The sequence below is a fragment of the Vicugna pacos genome, chromosome 17 (genome assembly GCF_048564905.1).
Source record: "Vicugna pacos chromosome 17, VicPac4, whole genome shotgun sequence".
Taxonomy (NCBI): Eukaryota; Metazoa; Chordata; class Mammalia; order Artiodactyla; family Camelidae; genus Vicugna; species Vicugna pacos.
The window spans coordinates 21,315,617-21,339,749 of record NC_133003.1 but is presented as its reverse complement, the minus strand read 5'-3'; the positions used below and the strand labels follow the sequence as shown (position 1 = coordinate 21,339,749).

The following is a 24,133-nucleotide window of genomic DNA, read 5'->3' as shown; positions in this document are numbered from 1 at the left end:
GAAGTATAATCCATAAAAGTATCGAATCACAATGTTGTATACCTAAAACTAATACAATATTGTAAATCAACTATATTTCAGTTTAAAAAAAAGATTAGGTTTGTCTGTGAGTGACAGAAAAATCCAAAATAATAGCACTTAAAGGAAGCCTTAAATCCAAGGCCAGTAGGACAGTGAGCTTCATGAAATTGTCAGGGATCTAGGTCATCCTGTCTTGCTACTCTGCAAGCATATTCCTACTCTTTTCTATAGTTGAAAATCAAAAGATAATTAAAACAAATAAGATTAATAATGTAATTGTTATTTAGAAATAAAAATAAAGTCTCAGGAGAAATAGCCAAAAGAGTTGATGCAGTTGCCTCTAGGGAGCAGGAACTGCAAGTAGGGACAGATGGATTAGAAGACTGCTGTGTTTTGTTGATGTTGTTTTCTTAGTTATAAGCCTTACTGGCTATACCAATTGGTTTTTAGATTTGTGCCATGTAAAAGTTTGAATAAAGACAAAATTTTTAGAAAGTTAATGTTCTTTAATACAGTGCTTATGCAACTTTTTTCACATAACAGTGTATCTTGAAGTTCTCCATGGCAGTTCATATGGGTCTGTTACATCCATTTTAATGGCTGCGTAGAGATTTGTCCTCTAGCTATACTAGTATTTCCTTAACTTCTTTTTTTGTAGACAATTAGTTCCTTTTTTTTTTTTTGCTATTACATACAATGCTATGGTGATTATGAGGTAGATATAGATTTTATGTAGAACATATTTCTAGAAGTGGAATTATTGCTAGGTCAAAGACAGTTCACAGTTAAAATTTTGACAGAAGCTGCCAGATTTTCTTCCAAAATTTTAAGATCTCTCTGATAACTGTGTGGAGAATAGCTTGATGTGAAGCAAGATTGGCAGTGGGAAGACAAGTTTGGAGGCTGTTGCAATCATCCAGGCAAGAAATAATGCACTTCAGAGTACGGTAACAGTGGAAATGGAGAAAGGTAGATTGATTCAAGAAATACAGTGGGTGGGAGAACAGATGGAATTGTTAATGAAGTAGATGTGAGTAATGAAAGGAAGGAAGGAGTCAGGATGATGCAGGGGACCAGTGACATCAATTAGAGTTGCCATGTGAGATGAAACCTACTTGCCATTGCCAGATTAAATGAATTCATAGATACTTTGCAGTGCTGACATTTTATGATTTGGGGATCCGTGACAACACCTTTATGTATAGACTGAATGATACCCATATTGAATACTTTGTCTTTTATAATGGTAGGCATGTAATTTTATTTGATTGATTTTTTAAATGGATAAACATTGACTATCACTAAACTATAGATTTCATCTTCTATAAATCTCTGGAATCCATTTGTTTACCTCCTGTTTGCAGCCACACATCTAACCAATGAACTGCCTTCCTCCACCAGCTGCAGTCAGAATGATCTTTATAAAATCCAGCCTGTGATGGTTCCCTTTGCTCCAGTTCCTTCATACTGTAACGGAAGTGCTGTGTCCACAGCTGACCCACTCACAGGGAACATTTCCAAGTGGTTCTGTTCAAATCTGCCTTCTTTGAGGTATATAGGTTCCTCATCCTCTTTCCAGTGGTCTTACAGCTGTTCAGGACTGTGGGAAAATAGAGAGCTCTCAGTTGTGGGGAATCAGTGGAGCAAGAAGATAGATATTCTATACTGGAGGACTCTCCTGCTGCTCCCCAGTATCGAGACAGAGAGTCCTTTCTTTCCTCTTCTTGCAGTTAATACTTCATTTCCCATTAAGCCTTGGTCACTGTTCTCCAGATTTTCCCTTCTGGTTTTGCAGTCACATCCAAGGGAATCTTTATCAGGTACTTAAGTCTTTATTCCTGCTCCTCTCCCCCAGCTGGAGGAGAAAGAAAATTCATAGAAACAACCAGTTTATTACTTCTAAATATTGCTCTGCCATAAGATGGCTTCCAAAATGGCCCTTGCTCACCTCTTCACCATCTCATCTGTGCTCTTTCCCCGTAGTGCTCGTGCTCATGTCTTATCATACTCCTTTCATTTCCTGAAATCACAAGCCCTACCATGCTTAGGCCTTACTTTCTGTAGACCCGGACCTCCCTTCCCTTTCTCTAGATACTCTTCCTATGTTCTCACAAAGTACTCGCCTTTGTTGTAGTATATATCACACTTATGATTATGATATGATTATTTTTGGTCACTCTTCAGCTAGCGCCTAAGATCTTTGTGGGCAGGGGCCATATCTGAATCACTTTCATTTCCTCTCTGAATAGCATAGTGCCTGTCATGGGAGGGCTCAGTAATTACTTGCTGTATATTGTATGAATGTGTATTTGGCACCAACCAACACTGAGTGGCTTTTATTTAGTTTAGGAATTCAATATAGAAGAACAATATAGAGGAAAATTGTGATTTTTTAGAAGAGGCTACTTGAATGAGCCAGGTTGCAAAAGCCTAAAAAAAAAAAAAAAAAGATGGTCAGCTCACAAAACAACTCATTCGAGAAGCTTGGTGTTTGAGGGAAGCAGCTCTGTGAATTCTATAACTAGAGGCCCTAGCAGGGTCAGATAAGAGTCTTTCCATAGGTAGTGGGAAGATGGATATCAGATGTTGGACGGACTAGAGAAAAGACTCAATGGGGTGAGCACTGTTGTTAGCACACAGTCGCGCGTACCAGCAGAAACTACCATAGCTAGGCAGACACATCATTGGAGCTTTTGCTTTAAACTTTGATGACCATGTACCTGGTTTAACAAGATTCTATAGAAAGAGAGAAAAAGTAAAGAAAGAATAGCAGCATGATTTCCCTCCTCTGACCCATGTAGAAAGCAGAATGAATTTGTGTGTGAAATGATGGTGGATTTTTTTCCCCCTGCTTTTGCTTTTGTTTTCCTTCCCTTCCCTTCTCTTCCTTTTTTCTTAATTGTGAGCCAACAGTGAACCCTCTAGTTAACTGATTGGGTCACAGAACCCTAAGTAAGTTACCCAGCACTTTTCTTGTTGGTTTTCTTACCTCATTGGTCCTCTGATACCCCGATTCTCCCTCATCTATGTTTCTAGGCACCCTGGGACATTTACATTCTCCAAATACTTTCATGCCTTTGGGGCTTTTCTCAGACTATTTCATCCTCCCGGAGGTGCACTTTCATCCCCTGGCCTATGGAGCCCAGCACACCTGCCACCTATTGGTGACAGTCCTTCCTGGCAGTCCCCTTGTTATGATAAACCACTCTAATGGGCCTACCCTAACAGCTACTTTGTATTCCCCTTTTGAGATTTACTATGCTGTGCTGTGTTATACATGCTGAGGTCCCCTCAATACAAGACCCTCATGAATGCCCTGCTCCTGTTACCTGCTTGTGTACAGAGCCGGTGCTGCTAACATCCTGCCAGCCTAGCTTTAAGTTGAGTGTGCCTACTGTTTGCCTATCCAGCAGTCATAGAATCTTGTATCCTGAGCTTTGCCCTGCCCTAGCTGTGCTTGTATTATGTTCTCCAGGTTTTTATACCATTTCCTGCCATATTCATAATGAAGATTCTGTTATCTTGTTCATGTTTCAATTTAAAATAGGAGAGACTTTTGGAAATGTTTTCAAATTCTCCAGCAGGTTCTTAATATTCACCACATAAAATATTCTGCCTGCTCAAAGAACCAGGATTTTCAGGGCATTTCAGCATTTAGGAGCTCATTTAATCAGGAATGATGAATTTTAGTTTCCACTGAGATGGCATTTGTTAATGTTTTGAGGCATATGTTTTTAGATCAGGAGACCTAAATTTGAAGGCTTCAGATTTTTTTATCAGTATTTGTTTATAATAGAAAAAGAGTGTTTAAGGCATAATTTTCTGTTGAAAGATTTTCTCATACTTGTTATACTGGTTAAATATACTGGTTGTTATATGGTTGATCCACATAAGGTCTAATCTGCTCTGTTTTGAACTCTAAGCAGTGGTGAAATTAGAATGGATAGTGTCTGACTGCTGTAGTCATTGATTGCATTCTCTGTGTGCCTTGGCAGTATAACTTGCTCCAAACTGTAGCTGTTTCCTCTGGTCCTTTAAAAGCTTATAACATGTGTACTAATTTAAAATGAAATAACATGTAGGTTTATCAGGCAGCATGTTTTTACCCATTTTGCTTACCTTTTCATCCACTCAGTCATCCGTTCAAGCTAAATGCCTTATCTCTTTTTTGTTTTTAATTACATTTTACGCTACAAGTCAACTTTTTTTTTTCATTTTTGAATTCTTTCACAGAGGGAATGCTTTAGGAATTTAAAAATCATTTTGTCTTCTTTGCATGATGCATAAAAGTTGTGATTTTAAGTTTGCATTTTAAAATGTTGATTCCTTCTTTTATGTCTTTGTTTTACACATACTGTTCTTATTTTATGATAGTTCTGTAATCTTGATATCTAGACCTTTGTTTGAGGTATCCCTGAAAGCACCCATCCTAAATTGTTTCACTTTATAATTTTAGGTTATATACTGATGTTTGGTAGGGTTTTAATTATGGAAATCTGTTGAGCCTGGGTTGAAGGCTTAAGCTGGTGTACATTTCATCTGCCTACCTGAGTGACAAGCACATGTGTTTCAAATGATCAAAGGAAACTCTCCCGCATCTTTCAATCTAGAATGCAAGCTCCATGAAATCAGGGACCTTTGTTTTGTTCACTAATGTTTCCCAAATTGTCTACTGCAGTGCATGACACATACTAGGTACTCTATCAATATTTGTTGAACTGAATTTATCTCTTTCTTTCCTGGTAGTTGGATTAATTTTGACTAATTGACTCTTCTTGAGAAAGTAGTGAGGGACTATTGTAGATACTTTCTCTCAGGAATGGCTGGGGTTTTCTTTTGAGTATTCACCTGTTTGTTCCAGTAACATGACTTTGACTCCATGCTGTGCAAAAAGATAATTCTAATCCTATTGTGATAAATGAGCATTTGCCTTCTTCCTGGGTCTATATTTGTTTCAGAGGCCTCCTCACATTAGAGTTTGGATCTCTGAGCCATCTTCTATTTATTTTTCACTAATCTTCAAGTTTCTGTTTTTTTGAGGGTTAAAAGGTATATTTTATACAGACTTGTGGTTACCAGGGGTGTGGAGGGTGGGAAGGGATAGACTGGGATTTCAAAATTGTAGAATAGATAAACAAGATTACACTGTATAGCACAGGGAAATACACACAAAATGTTATGATAACTCACAGAGAAAAAAATGTGACAATGAGTGTGTATATGTCCATGAATGACTGAAAAATTGTGCTGAACACTGGAATTTGACACAACATTGTAAAATGATTATAAATCAATAAAAAATGTTAAAAAAGGTATATTTTATATATTTTTTAAAATAAAAATAATCAGATTAAACTAGGAAGATAAAAACCCCCACCTTCTTCAAATGATATAATTCAGTAGTAAGAATATAGATAACCATCAAACATAAGGAATGGTACATGAAAAGTAGGCAATTAGCAAAAAGAAACCTCTTATATTTTTTTAACCTGGAGATATGTGATATATTTTTCTGATTAATATACTGACCATGGATCACCCATCACCCACCATGAGTGGAGAAAACCCACCCATATTGGGGGAAAATTATAACCATATTAATGGTTAATTTTTCATTTTAGTGTAATACTCATTAAATTATTTAAAAATGAGATGTAAATGCTATTAGCCAGCAGGTCTTGGGATTATCTTTAAAGAAGAAAACTATTTGATATCATAATATTACCAGTAAATTTAGTAGACTTCTTATTCATTTGGTGTGATATAAACCTTAGATGGAACTTGGATATGAGCAGAAATAAAATTGCCAGCCTCAGTATGTTGCTGTTATAGAGCTCATCTTGAAAGAGATATATTATCCTTTATATTGTCTTTATATGATCATGTTGAACTACTCTCTGTGGTTGATTATGGAAGTGTACGACTGACCCACCACTTGGGATTGAGGTGCTTAGTTCTCTTGTCAAAGATCTTGCAAAAAGAGAGGGTAAAGATGGGGTCATGTGACATAATGATGACTAAATGTTGCTTCTTTGTTTTGCAGTGCCAGTTCCTAGCAGATTTGATCGGCGAGTATCAGGTGTGTGTTCTTTTTCATAAAATACTACTCAAATGCTATTTTGAGATAGGATTATCATACATAAAAATAAATTAATCTTCTTAATAAAAAGATAAATTGATAGCAATATAGAACATTATAAAAATTACTGTGATTCCTTCATTTTGTCTCATTTTAAATTCTAAGTTTATATGTTCATATTTTTTTATTATTATAATTAGTTTGTCTCATTTATGTCATTATCTTTTTCTAAGTTCATAATTATGGCTTCTAAACACTACTTTTCATGTTACTACTTCTCGCATTCTAGACTATGCTTGCATATATTGTTGAGCCACCAAAGTTATCGCCTCAGTTATAGTGCTGGGAATAGCATTCTCTGGTCAGAGACTGAACTTTGCCTGGGCTTTTTCTGTGTATTGCCTTCTAGATACAGTCTACAACATAGGCTGCAGGGAGAAAGGCTGCAGAGGCCTCTTTTCCAGCACCATCTCACTAATATGGACAGTGCCTGCTCCTATCATTTAGGTGTAAAATAGTACATCAGATTTATTTGACATTCCTTTGATTATTAACAAAAATGAACATTTTCCAGATATGGAAAATCTGTTTTTATTTTCTTGTATGGGACTAGTTTGATAATACCATTTATTTATTGTGGTCTGGATTATGTTTTAATAAGTGTGTATAAATTTCTATCATGATTTTTAACCTTTTGAAATTTGTAATACAAAAATTTCCAGATTGATTGTGCTACTTATTTTAATTTTACTGTTTTTTATTTACTCAAAAACTTTGATCTGTGACTGGTACCTTGAACACTACCTGGCACACGGCAGTTACTTAGTAAATATTTATTGAATACATATATACTCTTCTTTTTTTGTCGTAATTGTTCCTAAACTGAGAAGGTCCTCTTTTTTTCATAGAGTTGATAAATATGTTTTCTGAAAGTTTTTCTTATAATTAAAATGCTTGACTTTTGGATACATCTAGAGTTCATTTGGTTGTACAGTTGGGATGCTAATGTGTTTCAGAAGTGCTATGTGAGCTGTATGTGAAATATTGTTTTTTCATATCCCTTGTTCTGGGAAAGTTTCTTGATTTTAAATTGTCATATGACCTAACATCTGGTAAGGCTCAAAATCCCTTTTCTATCTCTCAATTTTTTCTTTGAAAAAATCTGTTCATTTATGTTTTCAGAAAGCCTTTGGTAAGGTTGTACACCAAAGTCTGTTGGAAGGAGATCGAAGAATGTGTTGTTATGTATAGAAAGTCATTTACAGAGAGGAAACAGTGTAGGAATTAAGGTTGGTATGAGACCCATGAGCTACTGTCTCCCATTTCTGTTCATACCTACCCTGCACCCTTTTTTCACCCCAAAGGTTAGTAATAGCTCTTGACATCTGTAGGACAGGCCTGGGAGTTGGAGAGTACAGTGACAGCTCCTCCAGAGGTCACAGATGGTCACAGATAAATTGCTGCTTGAGCTATTCGTCAGTGTGGTTCAGCCCTTGAACTCTGTAGAGGACTCAGACAGGTACTTGGTATTACCCTCCACCTTAGCTTTTACAATCTTATTGAAGATTTAAAACTTTTTAATATCATTCAAATGTTAAATGAAAATAAAAGATTCTTAATAGAATCCAAAATGATTATGCCGGAGAGAAAATAACTGTTAGCAATAGCTAACATTTTTTGAGTGCAGGCTGTGTTCTAGCTGCACAGTTTTAAGATCTTTCTAAATGCCTGCCTTGTATTGTTGAATATGATCCTGGAATATGCACTGGAAATTGAAAAACATGGTTACTATTTGGCTGGTGCCAAAAAGGATGTATTCTAGGTAGAAGAATGTCTTAAGACTGAAAGGGGGATGGACTGGACCTGGCTTGTCTGGCTGTCAGGGAGGAGATAAAATAAGATTGGAAAGGGAGTTGAGGAATGGGCTCCTGATGTGATCCAAGGATTTCAGCTAAAACTAGCTGTGTGAGGATGTGTGCTGTGTCGAAGACTTCAACAACTCAGAGTGTCTGACTGAATAATAATCTGGAACATAAAGCAGCATAGGCAAGCTAGCCGTTGTGGAGTGTCTCCTGTGAGCCAGACCTTGTGTTTTAAATGTCACTTTCTATTATTATCCTTTACGTGGGTCTAGTATTGTTATCTCCTCTTACCATTGAAGAGACTGAGGATTGAGGCCACAGAGAAATAGCAAGTGAGGAGTGAATGAATCCAAGCTCAGACACCAGTGCATGTAGCTTCGAAGATAAGCTCTTCCCCTCCTTGATGCTGCCTCTCCCTTGTAAATCACGGAAATTGAAAAGCTGTGCCTTCCAAATCCTAAATTCTAGCAGAACAGTCCCTTTACAACAAGTGATAAATACATCAAATATGAGTTCATAAATTCTTTAAAGGCAGTTTTCTTGAAATAGTAGTGAATTAATGTTAACTGTTTTTAACTTTAAATGTTAGTGTGATTCTATTAACTTAAAAACTTCATCCAAAAGAATATAATCCCTTCATTTCATTAATTTCTGTTTTTAAGCCACCCTGTCTGTAGTATTTTGTTATAGCAGCCCTAGATGACTAATATACCCAGGCTGTATCAACTCTTCATGGGGGCTGGCAGGACAGCACAGAGCCTCAAACCTGTGACTGGGATCTGTGCTCACTTCTTTACAGAAATGAAGAGGTTTTCTCTTACAAGCATATTTTAATGACTCACGTTTCTGGGTAAAGGAAGCACCAATTAATATTTGGAAGAAGGAATTGTGTTCGATCATCTATAATCACTTTGTACAGTTTCCTATTACTAAATAGCGACATCTGCTGGAGAACTGTGGCAAAATAAATTCCCTCAAATGAGGGGCTGTGCAGCTCTTTTTGTCTTCATCTTCAGTAGGTCTTGAGCATCTCATGACATTCAGTGTAGTTCTTGAGACTACATATGGGATCATACATACTCTGAGCCTCCTCTGGTAACTTGTACCCTGAGACAAGCTTCCTGATGTGTAGAACCATGAGGGGCAACAATCACATAAGATACTTAAAAATGGATTTTTGTATAGAAAATAAGAAAACTAATTTGGGATCAGGACCAGGAAGGAGAGAGGTTGAGTGTACACAGGGGAAGAGGGAAAAGGGAGGTGAGCCTGAAGTTCAAAAGAAAGGAGAAAAAAAATCAGAAAAATATAAGAATTTTTCCACAAGTAGAAACATATTAATAATTTTAATGAAAATGACTACTTTTGTTTAAATCATAGTGCTGTACCTTAAGACTTGAAAACTATAACATTTGTTGCTTCAAGTTACATTGGTATCTAAAAATATAAAAATGAACTAAGTTGCTAAAATACTTTCCTGCAAAAATCAGAGGAAAAGCAAGCCTGGAAATAGGCTAGCTCAAGACTAAGTGTCATTATCAGTAAAATCCTGTCAGTCTCATCATTAAAGGCTTATTATTTTAAACTTTTCAAATGAAAATTTTCATAGATATGCAAAAGTAGAGAAAAGTATAATAATAACCATGTACCAATCTATCTCCAAAATGAGGTTTTTTAAAATGCTTTTTTTTAAGGTTTTTTTTTTAAGGGGTGGTAATTAGGTTTATTTATTTCATTCTCTTTAAAATGGAGGTACTGGAGATTGAATTCACGACCTCATGCATGCTAAGCGTGCACTCTACCACTGAGCTATATACCCTCCCCCAAAATGCATTTTTCTAAGACGACATTTTGAAATCCTGGACCAAGGTGTAGTAAATGGAGTAGACAATAAAGTTCGAATACGAGAATATTTCTAAAGTAGAGTCTAATGTATTCATTGGATCATTGTGAAAGAAGGAAGCCATGATGAATTCCACATTTCTAGTTTAGAAAACTGGCCTGATAATGACAACATTAATCAAGAACACAGAGAACCAGGAGGTTTGCAATTTAATATGGTGTCTGGTTAGCTGCCCTCAATGCAGCTTCCTCAATCTTCTCCTCAAATACCTATGAAGGTACAAAAAGTGGCAGCAATAATGTCTAAAAACTCAGGAAGGTGTCTATCTTAATCTTTAGGACAGATCTGAGATAAACTTCTGATTCCTTGTGTAAACAGAAATGGCTTGGAGAAAGATAGTCATTATTATCTACGTAGCATTGTCACTTCCTTGGCTCAGATACTCAAAGCCTGCACCAGCCAGGGACTGGGCAGGGCTCTCTGCAGAATATCACCTGATATTGTTGTAGGGACCAGATTGGTGTCTGTCCTCATACTCTCTTCTCCCTCATTTTTCCCATCTCTTTAAGGATACTGGGCCCCTGTTGGACAGGCAGAGTACTGATGGCATTACAGTACGGAAGGCGTGGTCTACACAAGCAGAATACTGTAGGCTGGGCAGAGAAGGGAGTCTTGTCAATAGGACGTGCTGGGAGTCGCCATTTCTCGGGTATTCCATTAGTTCAGAGAATCCATGAGGAAGGGGAAGCTGGAATGCAACTAGACCAGGGCTGCAGTGAGTAAATGTCTCTAAGAAACCAGGAGTTAAATTAAGAGTGGTATGTATCAGCTTATCCCCTTGTTGTAGATAAACAGTTTTTAGCCATCACACAATGAATTGAGTGTAGGGTCAAGAACCATTTATATTCCTTACCTGCTAAAAAATGAGAAATAAACCCTAACAAACAATACAGGGCCTATGAATGAACTTGGCAGATTAAGGGTATAAGAAAGGTCCATGCAAAATGCTCATAGAGTACAAAAATCATTGCCTTTATGAATTCTGAGTAAAAAGCCAAGGAAAGAATAGGCTGAAGTGAAACAGGAAATAGGTTTGATAAGGAAAGACTATATGGAAACTAAATGCAATAAGCAGAAATAAAATACATAGAGAAGGCCAAAAAATAGCAAAATTGTTAAGAGCAAAATCTGTGATGGAAGACAGCCTTAAAGATTGTTGAAAGAGCTGGGATAGAGAATAGAACCAAGGTAATAATAATATTCCTAAAACCAGGACAAATGGAGCAGAAGTGATAAAAGTAATAGTTCAGAGAGCTGGCGTTTGTTGCCTCCTTCCTGTGTGGAAGGCACTTGTCTACTTGAATCCTTATGGCAGTCCTCGGAGGAGAATCACTACTGTTAGCTCCATTATGCAGAAGAGAAGGTGGAAACTTGAAGTAAATCACCCCAGGTCACACAGCTATCGCAGATAATTGAGGATTTATTAGAAGAAAAATTTCCTAGCTGTAATGGCCTGTAATAAATGTATTGTGAAGAAGAAACAGTTGCATTCTAGGCAACACCAGTGATCACATCTAGATCATTCCTGGCAAAACAGTTTTGTTAGTGAGGACATTAACTTTTTTATTCACTAGATAATTCGTTGTGTCTGCCATTGTGACACCTAAGGGTAAGATTTTAAAATCATGACTTGTGCTGACATCTCCAGTTCTAATCCTTCTGTTCCATATTTGTATTCCCCTTTTCTCCAATGAAAAACATCTGTGTGTTTATTCATTTATTCAAAACAGAAGACTTTTTGAATTGCTGTACCACAACCAACAGCAGTTCTTTTTTGTCACTGGAATATATCCCACTGAGGATTGGTGGTCAGAGTACCATGTTCAGAAGCTACTTAAAATAATCTTCCTTTCCTTCTCTGAGGTTCTGTTACCAACCTGATATGTGGTTAGGTTCATTTGTTTCTCTTTGTTTTCAGTTATAGGGTCCTTCCATCCTTAATCAGTTTAATTTTTTAAACATATAAAACATTTTAATATGACTTAAATGTCAAAACTAAGAGAAAGTTTTCTTGGAGAAGTTTCATTCCCTTTCCTATACCTTCTTTTTTGTTTCTGCCTACCTTTTAGAAAACAATTTTTACTTTCTGATTTATGCTTCTCTTACTTCCTTTTGGAAGAATAAATAGGTTTTTTTTATGTATATATTCATTTTTATGTTTATCCCTTGCCCCCATTCTTAGCTCTCCTTCTTTCTCATGGAAGTCCTTTCTAATGGAAGGGATGGCATACTATGTAGTATACTCTTTACCTTGCTTTTTTTCCTCCTAGAACTCACTATTTATTAGCCTATGGAGATCTTCCTCCTCCTTTCTTATAACTGTATTGTTCAAATGGGTATTTACATCATTTCTGATACTCTGCTATTATAAACAATTGTCCAGTAAATATTTTTTCCATCTTTGAATTATAACAAAGACAAGTCTTGCAGCCACCTGGCACAAACACAGGTCACCTACAAAGAAAATCAAGTTGGTCTTAGATTTATGTAATATTGTACCTAGAACAGAACCTTACACATAGTATTTGTCTTGTTTAAAATTCATTCTTATTTTTTAAGTCATTCATGTACATAATGATGTTAAGATATTTTAATTGATTCTTTTTGTAATTGCTCAAATTCCATACCCATGTGTTTGTATTGCATATATTGTACTCTGTGGTTTTCCATCTCTTCTTCATAACTGAGCAGAGACAGCACCTCCTTACTTGTTCTTGCTATTTCCATAGGATTTAGTAGATTTTTTTTTTTAATCGTCTCTCTCCTATTTGAACTGCCAATGCCTAGAGAGCTGGCTTTTCAGCACCTAAAGAAAGCCTGGCATTACTAGCTAGCTACTTAATATATTTGTTAACTGAAGGAAGAGATTATAAAAATCATTATAACTTTAGAAAACAATGAATAAAATGAAATTGTGTTCATTTCCTATTTTTCCAGTAAAAGCACACATCTGTTTTATTCATTTTTCTTTTTCTTTTTTCTTTCCAAATTTAGTCTGTGCTGAGACCTATAATCCTGATGAGGAAGAGGAAGATACTGATCCAAGGGTAAGACCCGCAGCAAAGGTATTAGGTAGAATTGTTTTAGTCCCCACTCCCCTCCTCTCTACATGCCAGATCTAATCATGCTAACATTTAAAATAAATACAAATTAAAATCTCAACAAGATGCCATTTCTTATGTAAAAGATTGACAGTCATTAAGAAGAATGAAAGCAGGATTGGTTGAGGTTGTGGTAAGAAGGGGTGCCTAGCTGTAGCTGTCAGAGCCTTATAGTCAAGCCAGCCGACTCAGCAGTTACCTGAAGGAGAATTCCTCCCTAACGAACAGTCAGATCCTTCCTAAGGAGATTATTGCAGTGTTGTAATAGTGAAAAATGGAAACAGCATGAATGAACCAAAGTAGGGGATTCCAGGGGCTAAATTATGGTACATTCGAGTCAAGAGAATCTGCAGCCATTGGAAATGATGGTACTGGACTGGATTTAAATGATATGGAATGATGTGTATTTGAGGTACATTTTTATAGATCATTTTGTAAAATAAAAATAACTTTAAAATATTTATTTATCTATCTATTTACTTATTTACACAAAGATTTATACCTGGAAGGACATATCCCAGATATTAACAGCAGTTGTGGCAGGACTAGGTTGACTTTTGGGTGCTTTTTTAAAATCTCAAGGTTACAAGGTTGTACAATTAACAAATTACTTTTATAAAAGCAAATTTGAAAACTATCTTTTTAAGAAGATTGATGTTATAAAAGAAACTTTAATGATCTTCCAAGTATGCCTTACAATGAGTAGACTATGAAAGATTTCTGAAGTATTCTAATAATAAAATGCTACCATTGTGTGAATATAATAGATACGTAGGTTTAAAAATTTTTTTATTCTGGATATTATAAAATTCTTGATGACTTTAAAAAGTTAAAATGATTTTTGCTAACTTTTTAATATCATAAATTTAAAACGCTTAATACTTGACATCTGTTACTTCTGGTCAAATTAAGTGGGTTCAGAAGCTACTTTTTTTAGTGTAAAGATAATACTTAGGAAGGAGCTCGATAGGTCTCAATTATAACAGCAGTGCTAGGCAAGAATTATTTCTTTTTATAGAAATAATTCAATAAACATTTACTGAATATCTATAATATTAATAATAATTTGGAGGCACCTACTAAATACCAGGTACTGTTTTAAACACTGCATGTAATAACTCATTCAACCCTTTTGACAACTCTAATTTTGTAGATCTCATTACTTTTACTGGTAATACTAAGTCGTTGATGTTTGAACTATAGCTTGCTTAGCCATTGTCTACTTGCCATCTCCACTTAGATTTCAGTAGGCAACTCATACTGAGCTCCTGATTCTTTCTCTTTAAACATTCTTTTTCACCCACAGTCTTTCCCAGCTCATTTCATAGCAGCTCCATTCTTCCTGCTGCTCAGGTCCAAAATTGTAGGGTCACCCTCAGCTCCTCTCACTTTTTCACACCCATATTCAATTTTTCAGCAAATCCATTGGGCTCAGTCTTAAAAACATATCCAAAATTCCCCTACTTCTCAAACCTCCATGGCTACCACCCTGGTCCTAGTCACAACTATTTAACACTAGGATAATCGTAGTAGCTTCCTGACTTCCACTCTTGCCCCCCTCAAGGCTGATCTTCACTCAGGAGCCAATGTGAGCCTTTAAAAACATTAGTCAGACCTCTTCCCTTCCTCACGTTGGCCCCATGTCACTAGAGAAAAGAACCAATTCTGTGACCTACAGTGCCCTCTGTGAATGTGGGCATCACCTCCACCTAATCCCCAAACCTGATCTCTTTCTGATCCTTCCCCCTCGCTCTGCATCAGTCACATCTGTCTCCTGGTTCTTCTCAAGCATGCTGTTCACCTGCAAGAAGACCTTGTTTTCACTTGCTGTTCCCTCTGCTTGAGCTGCTCTTTGCACAGAGATGTCCATGTGATCCACTCCCTCAGGTTGTCCTCACTTCCTTGAGACCTTTATACGAATGTCACCTATTCACACTCACACACACATTTTTAATCATCCTTCTGTATTCTCTACTTAGCCTTGTCACTCTCTAACATATTTTATGTATTCATTGAATGTGAGAATAGGTGTTTTTATCTTGTGTCCACTGCTGTGTCCCAAGGGCTAAGACAGTGCCTGACACCTAATAGGTGCTTAATATTTGTTGAATGAACAAATATCTAACCCCCCACTTTACGGATGAGGACTCTGAGGCTCCCAGTGAATAGCTGACTTGCTGCCAGCACACAGCTGGTGGGTGGTCCAGGGTGGGTGCTCTTCACCCCCTATCACATTGCCCATCCATGATCAGAGCACTGCTTAGTATTTGTATAGAAATAAAATTGCAGCATGTGCTCTTAATTTTTCCCATTTTTAGGAGAAAGAAATATACCAATTTGTAAGTAAAGTAATATTGTAAAATTCCATTTTAAAATTTCCCTGGTTTTATTTGAATTGGCAGGTGATTCATCCTAAAACTGATCAACAGAGATGCAGACTTCAGGAAGCTTGCAAAGATATTCTTCTTTTCAAAAATCTTGATCAGGTAACATTGCTTTAAAAAATATTTTTGTTTTTCAGTTTTTGCCCTATTCATCATTTAAACAGTTTTTAGCATCTTAGCCACAGCCAAATGAAGCATAAAACCTTAGATTCACCCTAGTTACAAACATTTGCATTGTATTGAGCACCACAACACATAATGAACTTTTCAGATGACTTTTAGTGTTTCTCTGCTTTGGTACTCCTCTCAGACAGTATCATTTGAGGACCATGTGGTTTGGTAATGTTAAAAGGAAATGTTCAACAGACATAGAAAACAAATTTATGGTTACCGGTGGGTAAGGGGGTGGGAAGGGGATAAATTGGGAGTTCGAGATTTGCAGATATGAACTATTTTATATATAAAATAGATAAACAACAAGTTTATACTGTATAGCACAGGGAACCATATTCAATATCTTGTCGTAACCTATAATGAAAAAGAATATGAAAATGAATATATGTATTGTGACTGAACTATTCTGTACACCAGAAATTGACACAATGTTGTAAATTGACTATACTTCAATTAAAAAAAAAAGGAAATGTTCAGATTTGCATGATGCAGGCTTAGTTTGGAGAGTCTGAATTCATGCTGCAGAGTAATTTCTCCAAAGATGCCAGTGTAGAGTTCTCCTCATTGGTAGCAGTTAACCCACTAAGAGTGTGTGACTGTGTGATGGCTTCTCACACCTTTGTTGCGAAACACCTCTTGTGATTACTTCTCAGCAAAGACGACAGGCATGGAGCACACACAGAGTGGTATGTGTCTGCAAAGCCCAAGCACAGGATCTATACCTGTGCCTGTCTTCCCTCCCTGGGTGAAGACGGAGAACAGGGGCTACCTCCTGAGGACAGAGACTCCTCAAATTTTCTGTTTCTTCTCCGGTTTGAGGGCCACTCGCTGAAGCTATATGAATGGCTAAGGTGCTGGGCCTATGGGGAATCCCAGAATGTACAGAGACAGGAAGGATGGGAAATGGAATTCTCCTGCTGCCCAGCTCCTGCAAATAAGTCTTCTGAAGATGTCCCCACAGCCCTCCCTGGGAATCTGGCTGGTCAAACATGAGTTCATGATATATCAGTCAAGGGTATCAACCATCCCCGGTGTCTGTAAACCAGTCTGCTTGGTAACTGTGTGGTTATAGGAATAGCCAGAACTTCAATCAGAGTTTTATTAGTCTGAGACTGAATAAAACAAGGACATGACTTCAAGGAAAGGATTGTGAGAAATACTAGTTTGTGTCAGCTGTTTTCCTTGGAAGACTCATCTGTAGTGATAGAAAGGGGACTTGCTTCTTTATCTACTATGAATAAAACCCCTTGTAAATGTTATGCAGCAGATGTTCTAAAGGAATTTGCTGTGTCAGTCCAATATTGAGTTTTCTAAGTGTTGGAGAACATGATTTTACCATTTTAGTATTGAAGAATGAAAACTGAATTTTCACATTTAATTATATTTTTCTAACATTTTATTCAAATACAATAAAGTAGAAAGAATTTTACAGAACATGCATTTATCTATTGCCTTGATTCTAACTTTAACATTTTACTATGCTTGCTATGCTATATACCATCTACCCTCAGCAAAAGGGTTGGCAAACTTGTCCTTAAAGAACCAGGTAGTAAATATTTTTGTCACCACTACTCAACTATGTTATTGTAGCAGGAAAGCAGCCACAGACAATGCATAAATGAAAGAGTGTGGTGTATTCCAATAAAACATTATTTACAAAAACAGCTATTTGCTCACCCCTGCATTAACTCTTTTTTTTTTTTTTGGATACATTTCCGAGTAAATTGCAGATCTCAGTATAAGTCCCCTTAAATACTTTGGTATGCATATCATGAACTAGAGGTCATTATTTGTTTATATTTTTAATGTAAAGTTTGCATATAATGAAATGCATGCATGAATTTTAAGTGTGCATTCACTTAGGTTTGGCAAATGCATACGCTTAGGTAATCCAAATCCCTGCCAAGATATAGAATATTGCCACCACCCCCAGAAAGTTCCCTCATGCCCCTTTATGATCAGTTCTTGCTCCCCTTCCCCAGAGGCAGCTATTATTTCGATTTGTTCTACCATAAATTAATTTTGCCTTGTAGGATTTCATATAAATGGAATCATACAGTATGTACTCTTTTGTGTGAGACTTCTTTCACTCAGCACAATGTTTCTGAGGTTCTTTCATGTTGTTACATATATCAGTAGTTCCAATATTCCATTTTCTTTTTTTGCTTTTTATTTTGAACTAGTTTTAGACTTATAAAAAAGCTATAAGTATAGTAAAGAGTTCCCATATACCCCTCATCTAGCTTCCCCCAATATTAGCATCTTATATACCCATAGTACAATTATCAAAACCAGGAAATTAACATTGTTACAATACCATTAAACTACAAATGTTACTCAGATTTCATCAGTTTTCTTACTGTTTTTTTTCTAGTCAGTGATCCAGTCCAGAATCCCACATTGCATTTAGTTCTTATTTCTCCTTAGTCTCCTCCAGCTTGTGATAGTTTTCAGTCCTTCCTAGTATTTCATGATTTTGACATTTTGAAGAATGCTAGTTATAGAATGTACCTCAGTTTGAATTTGTCTCATGTTTCCTCATGATTGAAATATGGTTATGTATTTTTAGCCAGGCTACCACAGAAATTATATCGTGTCCTTCTCAGAGCATCATATCCAGGGGTCCGTGATGTCAGCGTGTCATTGCTAGTGATGTTAGCTCATTCCCTTTTATTGCTGAGTAATATTCCATTATATGAAAATACCAGTTTGCTTATCCATTCTTCTGGAGATGGATACCTGGTCTATTTCTTGGGTTTGGCTCTTAAGAATAGTGCTGTGGACATTTTGTGCAAGCCTTTTTGTGAACTTTGTTTTTCATTTTTCTTCAGTAAAATAGCTGAGTGCAAAATTGCTGGGTCATAGGGTAGGTATTTGATTTTATAAAAATCTACCAGTTCTTTCTCAAAGTGGTTGTACCATTGTGTATTCCTTCCAATAATATTTGACATTCCCAGTTGTTCTGTATCTTTACCAACATTTTATATTGTTTAGCTTTTCAAATTTTAGATATTCTGGTGACTGTATTTGTTTCCATTTTAAAAAATTTATTTCACAAATTTCTGTTTTTAAATTTTCAAATTTCCAGAAAAGTTGAAAGAATAGTACCATGAACACTCATATATCTTTTACCTAGACTGATCAGTTGTTAACATTTTGCTACACTCTTTCTCTTGTTTGTGTAGTTACACACATATATATGTGTAAACTATTTTTTTTGTTTGAGCCATTTATGAATATGTTTAAGACATCATGACTCATAGCCACTAAATACCTTAATATGTATTTTCCAAGAACAAGGATATTCTCCTACATTAATATAATACCATTATTAAACCCAAGATATTTAACACTGGTGTAATAATACTACCTAAATACAGTCCATATTCAAGTTTTCCCAGTAAAGCTTTCTACAGCTTTTTTGTTTTGTTTTTCCATCCTGAATCACATGTTGCTTTTGGTTGTCATGATGTTGTTTTAGTCCCCTCTAACCTAGAACACTTCCTTTGCACCTTATTCTATATCTCATGACACTGATGTTTTTGGAGAGTACAGGCCAAAATAAGAATTACTCAGAACAAGAGGCTGCCAGTGGACAGCCCACAGGCCAGATATAGCCAGGTATGTTTGGTCTGTATTGTATGTGAAAATTTGACTTTGTTACCTGTATTTAAACATGAGATTTCTGGCAATACTGGGCTCACATCCCACATGATTGCAGAAGATACATGAGTAGCAAGCCTTCCTTTTTAATATTTGTCAACTTATACAGTATTCAATACCTATGGAACTATGAAACTAAAGAGATGCTTTTTGGTGATAACTATTTTGAGTAGCACAGATACATTGCCAGAACACTAAATCACATGGAATTATGCAGCAGTAAAATTATTTCCTTGCCAGGTCTTCAATCCACATTCCTCCCAAGAGAAAAATTTTCTTTGAGTTGAGGCTAGTGTTTAGTGCCCCCTCACAGTCACTGAGCTCCCTGACAGAGGAACACTGGCCCTAGATTGAGACCCCTGTTTTGTTAGAATTTAATAGCATTGTTTTATTTTCATTATACGTATCAGTACAGTTACTTTCTGGTTATGGCAGGTAAGATTGGTAAGTAAGTAATTGTATGTGTTGTATATAAATGATTGAAGCAATATGAGCAGTCTGATAATAGATCTTGTTTATTGAGTACCTGTTATGTGATGAATACTTTCCTTAGATTTTTCTCCTTTAGTCATAAAAATTGATAAGCTAGAAACTACCTATTAAAGCCTTTTTACATATGAAGAAACTGAGGCTCGGCGAGGTTAATTGATGTGCTTGGCTGGTTAGAGCAGTTGTACTGTTCCATGGTCTCTGAGGGCACCTCAGCCCTTTAGATTTTATAATCCTGGTAAGATCAACACCTGCAGGAAGGTGGCATCACCTGCCTTTACACATGACATAATGGATCCATCAAGGGAGGTGACAGTCCTGTGAGTCATGGGGGAATGGGCCTCATGATTTAGACACCTATTTTTGCATAAATTATAGAATTTTTTCAAAATAACACTGGCTCAGAAAACTTAGCAACTGTGTTGTGTACATGGAGAGGCAAAGCTGAATGGTCACAGGAAAGCATCTGTTTCCGATAGCACTTAGGTTTCTGCTTGAATGTGGGGAACAGTCTGATGTGAGGACTTCTACCATGTAGTCACCAACTGAGATAAGCAGTAATTTTTTTCCCCACAAATGTGAAAGCCATCTTTTCTCCTTGTGTGTTCCCCATAGGAACAACTTTCTCAAGTCCTTGATGCTATGTTTGAAAGAACAGTCAAAGCTGATGAGCATGTCATTGACCAAGGAGATGATGGAGACAACTTTTATGTCATTGAACGGTAGGAGACAGAGCTATGCAATTGCATGGCTGTACTTAAGATTCATGACTGAGGGCAAGTGCTCTACGCTCTGCTTTGTTCAGCCCAGACAGGACTTATGGCCAAGTGAACAAACTTCTCAAAGTTTTCCCCTCTCTGTCCACAGCCTGCCCTGCTCTGTCTGCTGCTGCCCTAAGTCCTCAGTATGACCCATACTTGGGTTGCCACTATCTACAATTACATAAGATGTGCAAGGCGTGCTTTATAGACATGTTATTTGCCAGTGTTCAAATGAACTGATTTCCTGAAGAATAACCATGACACTATTGTTATCTGGATCATTTAATCCTAGCCTAATTTTACACATGAGTATCCTGCCTCAACCTGTGTACCCCTAGCCCTGTCTAGCCATGTTGGGATACATAAAATGTGTGGATTTGACCCATTTGCCTTGGGGTATCCTAACCTCTTGAGCTATAAGTATCATCTGGGGGGGCTCCTTCTGACCACCTCTCAGTCCTGAAAGCAACATCCTCATCAGAATTTAAGGTCAATAAGATGTTGCTTCGCCGGTATCTTCCATTAATTATTTTTCATTTTTTCCTTTCAAAGTACTTTACAAATTATAGAAGTGTTACACAAATAGTACAAAAATTCTTATAAACCTAGGTTCCCAGGTGAATGTTTTACCACATTAGCTTTATTGTTTGAGAGTAATTTGCAGGCATAATGCTGTTTTATCTCTGAATACTTCAGTGTGTATTTCCTAAAAATAGGACATTCTCGTCATTCTAAGTGAAGTAAGCCAGAAAGAGAAAGAAAAATACCATATGAGATGGCTCATATGTGGAATCTAAAAAACAAAAACAAACAAACAAAAACAAAGCATAAATACAGGACAGAAATAGACTCATGGACAGAGAATACAGACTTGTGGTTACCGGGGTGGGGGTGGGTAGAGGGTGGGAAGGGATAGACTGGGATTTCAAAATTGTAGAATAGATAAACAAGATTACACTGTATAGCACAGGGAAATATACACAAAATGTTATGATAAATCACAGAGAAAAAAATGTGACAATGAGTGTGTATATGTCCATGAATGACTGAAAAATTGTGCTGAACACTGGAATTTGACACAACACTGTAAAATGATTATGAATCAATAAAAAATGTAAAAAAAAATAGGACATTCTCTTACATAAGCATAAACTAATTATAAAAATCAGAAACTAACATTTTATACAGTACCATCATCTACTGTACAGATCTTACTCATTTTTTTCTATTCATTCTCTGATTTTTGAGGTTCTTTTGATCTCCATCCAGTAACTGTACTAGATTCAGTTAGTCTTCTTTCTTGTCAAACCTTTGCTCATTCAGGTTCTTGAACAGAAAATCTTCAAGAATGTACTCCTTGGGTAACCTTTGAGCCCTTGATATCTGTGACAAATGATTACAATTGGAAGAAATGTTTTGCTTAAAGAGTGAAGATAATACAAGTAATGCATTCTTAAAGACTGTTTTACTTTTGTCTGTTATGCTTATGCTTCCTATATAGAGTTCTGTAAGTAGTGACAGAATAATTTTTTAAAGTTATGCCACCACTTCCAGCAGCCACCTTTCCCACTTGCTCTGCCATGTACTCCCAGTAGTTACCTTCAGTCTGGGAAATAAACACTTACCTGTGCATATCCATACCTTAAAGGTTGAAACGCTTGTCTACAGAGGGAATGATTTGTCGTGATATGTGTAAATGAGAGGGACTATCTTTTGTATGCAGTGAAAGTAATTATTCACAAATTGAAGAGACTGTCATTCAAATAAAAAGGTACTGTTCCTGGCCTCAGAAAACTCATTTCATTTTCTAGTTGGAGAGACAGACCCTTAAATAGATAATTACTACATAATTTGGTGGTAACAACAATGATTAAAAAATATGCCCCATTATTCGGAAGAGAACCTGAGTGGGAGAGGACTCTGCTTTGCGGCTTCCTGAAATTGTGTTGTTCCCAAAAATTAAGATGCTAGTGTCTCCTGGAAGGGAGACTGAAAATACATAAGTGAATTTACCCTGAATTCCATGTTTTCTACTCGCAGCCTTGTTACTTTTGCCTTGTCTATCAGGTCTGGTACAGGTCAGCTTCCTTTCTGAGTGGTGAGCTCCCTTGAGGACAGGGTTGGTGCCATGTAACTGATATTTGAGTGATTGGTTTTATTCTCTGCTTCTTGTGTAACATTTGATACTTAGTGATTTTATCAAACAAATGGAAGTTCTTTGTAGGAAATTTAGGGGAAAAAACAGGAAAGAAAGTAATTTAGCTTTCATCAACAGAGTATAGTTTATTTTCTATGCTTTACTGTTAGGTCAGATCCATTACCCTAAAATTTGGTTCAGATATCAAGACTGATCATTACCACATACACAGAATAAGAGGGTATGAAAAGATTTATTACTCACACAACAAAGCTTTTGAGGGAGAGCAGGGCAGGTTTCCAAGAGGTCCAAAAATGACTTGAGACAGCAGGGAGAGGTGACTAGCTTAGAGTCAGGCTGCTGTTATATATGGTCAGGTGCTTGTGTTGTTTGAATTTCCCGTCGGCACCAAGTGAGGGACACCCAGGTTTTCTTATCAGCTTTCCCATATGTGAGACAGAAGAGGAAGAAGGATGGTGAGGTAGGGTTTAAAAGCTTTTAACAATAAACATGAGAAACGTAGTCAACTCTCTATTTTTATGTATATATTTATACACACACACACACACACTTTTTGGGTCATAGATTGTTGTGTGACCTGATTTTTAAAATCTATTTTAAGTAGTTTGCCTTGGGATGCAATATTATTCTATGTCAGCATTTATATTCACTGCATAATATGAATATAGACATATATTTGACCTGTCCCCTATTGTAAGCAGATTAAATTGTGATTTTTGCTGTTGTAAATATTACCTGGTATGCATCCCTGAAGTTAAATATTTTCCAGTATCTTTGATGATCTCTTTAAAATGTCTAGAAATGGAATTGCTGTGTCAAAGGGTCTCTTCAAGGAATTTGTTATGTTGTTAATTATCTTGCAGAAACTTTGAAACATTTACATTTACTTCAGTGGTGTATTGAGAGTGCCTAGTTCTCCCAATACTTGTCTGTTCTGATTTTTTTTCTTCAGCAGTCATTATCAATAGATAGAAAATTGTATCTTTTTGTTTATTTTAATCAGTGTTTTACATCCTAGTTTTCAACAGACAAAAGAAAACCCGTACAATCATTTCAATACCTACAGGGCAAGCAGTTGACAAAATTCAACACCTTTTCATGATAAAAACTCTTAGCAAACTAGGAGTAGAAGGGACTTTTCTCCAACCTGATTAAAGGCATTTATAAAAAACCTACAGCCAGCCTCATACTTAATGGTGAAAGGTTGAATGTTTTCCCCTTAAGAATGAGAACAAGACAAGCATGTCTGCTCTCATCACTTCTGTTCAGTATTGTACTATAGATCCTAACCACTGCAATAGAGCAAAAAAAAAAAAAAGAAGAAGAAGAAGAAGAAGAAGAAAGAAAAGAAGGAACAGAGAAAGAGGGAGTGACGAAAAAGAAGAAATAAAACTGTCTTTGTTTGAAGATGACATGATCCTCTAGAAAATGCCACGTCCTATACAAAAGCCATTAGAGCTAATAAGTGAGTTTAATCAAGGTCACAGAATATGAAGTCAAAGTGCAAAAATCTATTGTGTTTCTATATACTAGCAAAA

The 24,133-nt window shown here is 36.5% G+C and overlaps 1 protein-coding gene and 1 long non-coding RNA gene across 2 annotated transcripts in view; one reads left to right on the top strand and one right to left on the bottom strand.

The window, feature by feature from the left end:
* PRKAR2A (protein kinase cAMP-dependent type II regulatory subunit alpha) overlaps positions 1-24,133 on the top strand; it is a 65,190-nt gene that overhangs the window by 27,178 nt on the left and 13,879 nt on the right. Inside the window, exons 2-5 of the mRNA XM_015235012.3 lie at positions 6,065-6,100; positions 12,860-12,912; positions 15,369-15,452; positions 20,292-20,398. Of these exons, the coding sequence (XP_015090498.3) occupies positions 6,065-6,100; positions 12,860-12,912; positions 15,369-15,452; positions 20,292-20,398 (280 nt within the window). The remainder of the gene's footprint in view (positions 1-6,064; positions 6,101-12,859; positions 12,913-15,368; positions 15,453-20,291; positions 20,399-24,133) is intronic.
* LOC140686753 (uncharacterized) lies at positions 20,953-23,331 on the bottom strand. Its single transcript, XR_012060640.1, has 2 exons — positions 22,839-23,331; positions 20,953-21,820 (listed from the first exon to the last, which is right to left on the bottom strand). It is a non-coding gene; the product is annotated as an uncharacterized lncRNA (long non-coding RNA).